General features: G+C 26.7%; 1 protein-coding gene across 1 annotated transcript; it reads right to left on the reverse strand.

Annotated features, from left to right (window-relative positions):
• Positions 1-52: 52 nt before the first annotated feature.
• On the reverse strand, positions 53-2,897 carry PGSY75_0207500 (serine repeat antigen 6; the record flags this gene model as incomplete). The annotated part of the gene is made up of 3 exons (XM_018783743.1): positions 53-2,130; positions 2,230-2,364; positions 2,475-2,897. Coding segments are annotated over 3 exons (2,636 nt in total), but the record flags the coding sequence as incomplete, so codon positions are not given.

Raw genomic sequence — 2,897 nt, forward strand, 5'->3', positions numbered from 1 at the left:
TTTATTATATATATATATATATATTTATTTATTTATTTATTTATGTATCCTCTTATACGTAACAGAAATTACAATGTTTTTCCTTGTATAAATCTGTCAAGCAATAACCTGGTGAATAATGATCTTTACATTCATTCCACTTGGTTAAACAGAATTTTTTACATTCTTCATATTTATCTGGATCCTCTGAATTAACTCTTGAACATGAATGTTCATCTTTTGTTTCATTTAAATTATCATATTTTACTAATCCTCTTTTTACTTGTGAGTTATTTATATGTTTTAATATATGGAGTATTTGGATTTTTTTCTCCACAGAATTTTGAACACCTTGTCTTTTTATATCAGTTTCTTCTGTTTCATCACTTTGTCCATGTACAAAAGTATTTTCATAATTATCGTCACTTATATAATTTTGTGATGTTTCTGGTTCATAATTATTATAATATAATGTATACATGAAATCAGGATTATGTCTTAAGAAATAGACATTTCTTCTCCAAAATGTCTTTTTAGGTACATTTATTGCACCTAGATCTAATTTAAAAAATACAACAGTATGTATAAAATTATACAAACAATTCTTAGGTCCTAACATATCTACTCTGAAATTTCCTTCATCTCCCCAATAATAACTCCAACTATTTCTTATTAACCAATATGATCTTTTTTCTCCTTTCTTATTAATATAATTACCATAACCTATTATATTAGCTGCATGGTCAGGTGTTCTATCACCACACATACTATGTACACCCTTACCATTAAAATCATAACCTATAACGTCTTGTGTTTTTATATATACAATTACTGAACCTTTATTTTGAACTTCTCTCTTCACCATATCTATAAATAAATCCATATTATCTTTAAAATATGATGTTTCATGTGATATAAATCCTTTATTTCCTATATAACGATGAATTCTTTTATTAAATAATAATTTTGTATCACCCCATAAATTTGTCCAACTATTCTGTATCTTAGGACATGAATTACCTGCATTTGTATATGAATATGGATAATTAGATTCTAAAGGTAAAAATTTCTTTTCATCTAATATTCTTAAAAATTCTAATGGATTCGATCCTTCTTCACATCTATCTATAGGTTTTCTCTTAGAACAATTTGCTACATATAATGCAGAACTTCTATAATGACCATAACCTCTCATACATCTAATGGTTTCTACATGTAATTTAGATGCAAATACCCAACATAAACCACAATTACCTTGTTCTTCTACTTCTATTTGAGATATACAACTAGTTTTATCTCTCCATCTATTACAATATTCATAATTACAATATTTACTATTTTTAAAATAAGGTGATCTCAATTTTATTTTGTTACCAATTTTTTCTAAATCAATAACACCATCCTTATCTGCTTTTATAGAATCTTCATACATATCTGTCTCATAATTATTGTTATCATAATCATCATCATCAAAATCATAAACATAATTAGTATCATCATCATTTTTATTACTGTTATCATCTTTAAAATCCTCGTTCATATTATTATTTACACTATCTTGATCTTCCTTTTTATCATTGTCATTATAATTATTAAAGTAATCATCTGATTCACTAGGTAATGTTAGACCTCTTTTATTTAATATCCATTCATCAACATTCTTTATACATATAGCTGTATTTCTAAGCTTTCCTTGTAAAGTTACAACATTCTCGTCAGAATGAGACCTCAATAACCTAGTCAAATTATTATATATATCTTCTTCATTGCTTAATTCGTAACTCTCCAATGTTCCACTAGTATCAACTTTTTTCAATAAATTACAATATTCTAATAATTCATTTTTAAATTGATAATCTAAATCTTCTAAACTAATTAATTCTTTACTATTTTCAAAAGGTTCATTTGATTTTTTATATATTTTACTCAATATATTATCAATAGATTCTATTAATTTATATTCATCAGAATTGGAATCATCTTCTGCCTTGACTTTTATTTCGTTCATCTTTTTCTTCATTTCTTTTGACACGTACTTAAAGCATTCATGGGATATATCTTTTTTTTGAACTAACAAGGTACATTGAAAGCATTTCTCAATATTAACGTTACCATTCAAAAAGCAGTCAGTGGCAATGGTATCACAAGTATCTGAAGGAAAAAAAAAAAAATATATATATATTTGTGTGTGTGTGTGTGTGTGTTTGTATGTAATTTATTTGATTTGTTATTTTTAATTTTTTTACGAACCAGGAATATCAGTCCTTATATTATAATTCTTCGTTTCAATCAACCCTGCCTTAGGATTTGCCGTATAAACTTGTATGGAAGTAAATGGACGTTCTAATGTTGGGATTCTGTATTTTCTTATATCCACAACGTCACCTAAAATAAAATATGAGAATGTAAAAATACAGTATTATATATATATATATATATATATATATATATATATATATTTATATTTATTTATTTATTTATTCGTTTATTTTTACTCTTCGTTTCTTCTTTAGGATTATGTGTTTTCCATTTGAGAGTTAACGTATTATGTGTTATATAAACAACTAATTTGAAATGCTTTCCTTCAGAACATTTATTTTGAAGTGCCCCTGTGTGCTCAACATCAATTCTTGGGTTATCATTGAATAAGGACTCAAGTTGTATTACACTGTATTTTGTTAAGGCATAAATTAAGATGTGAGGGACAAGATACACTCTGAAATATGCTCCACATGGTCCCGTAACCTTAACCCCATTATAATTTTTTAAAAGTGCAGAAGTTATTTGAATAGGGATTTCAGGAACGGCGGCTTTATTTAAAGTTTGAGGTGAAGATGGAGTTTCACCTGAAGGTCTTTCAGTTGGACTTGGACTTGAAGGTTGTTCATTTGGACCTGGACCTGGATGTGAAGATTGTG

The sequence above is a fragment of the Plasmodium gaboni genome, chromosome 2 (genome assembly GCF_001602025.1).
Source record: "Plasmodium gaboni strain SY75 chromosome 2, whole genome shotgun sequence".
Lineage (NCBI taxonomy): Eukaryota > Apicomplexa > Aconoidasida > Haemosporida > Plasmodiidae > Plasmodium > Plasmodium gaboni.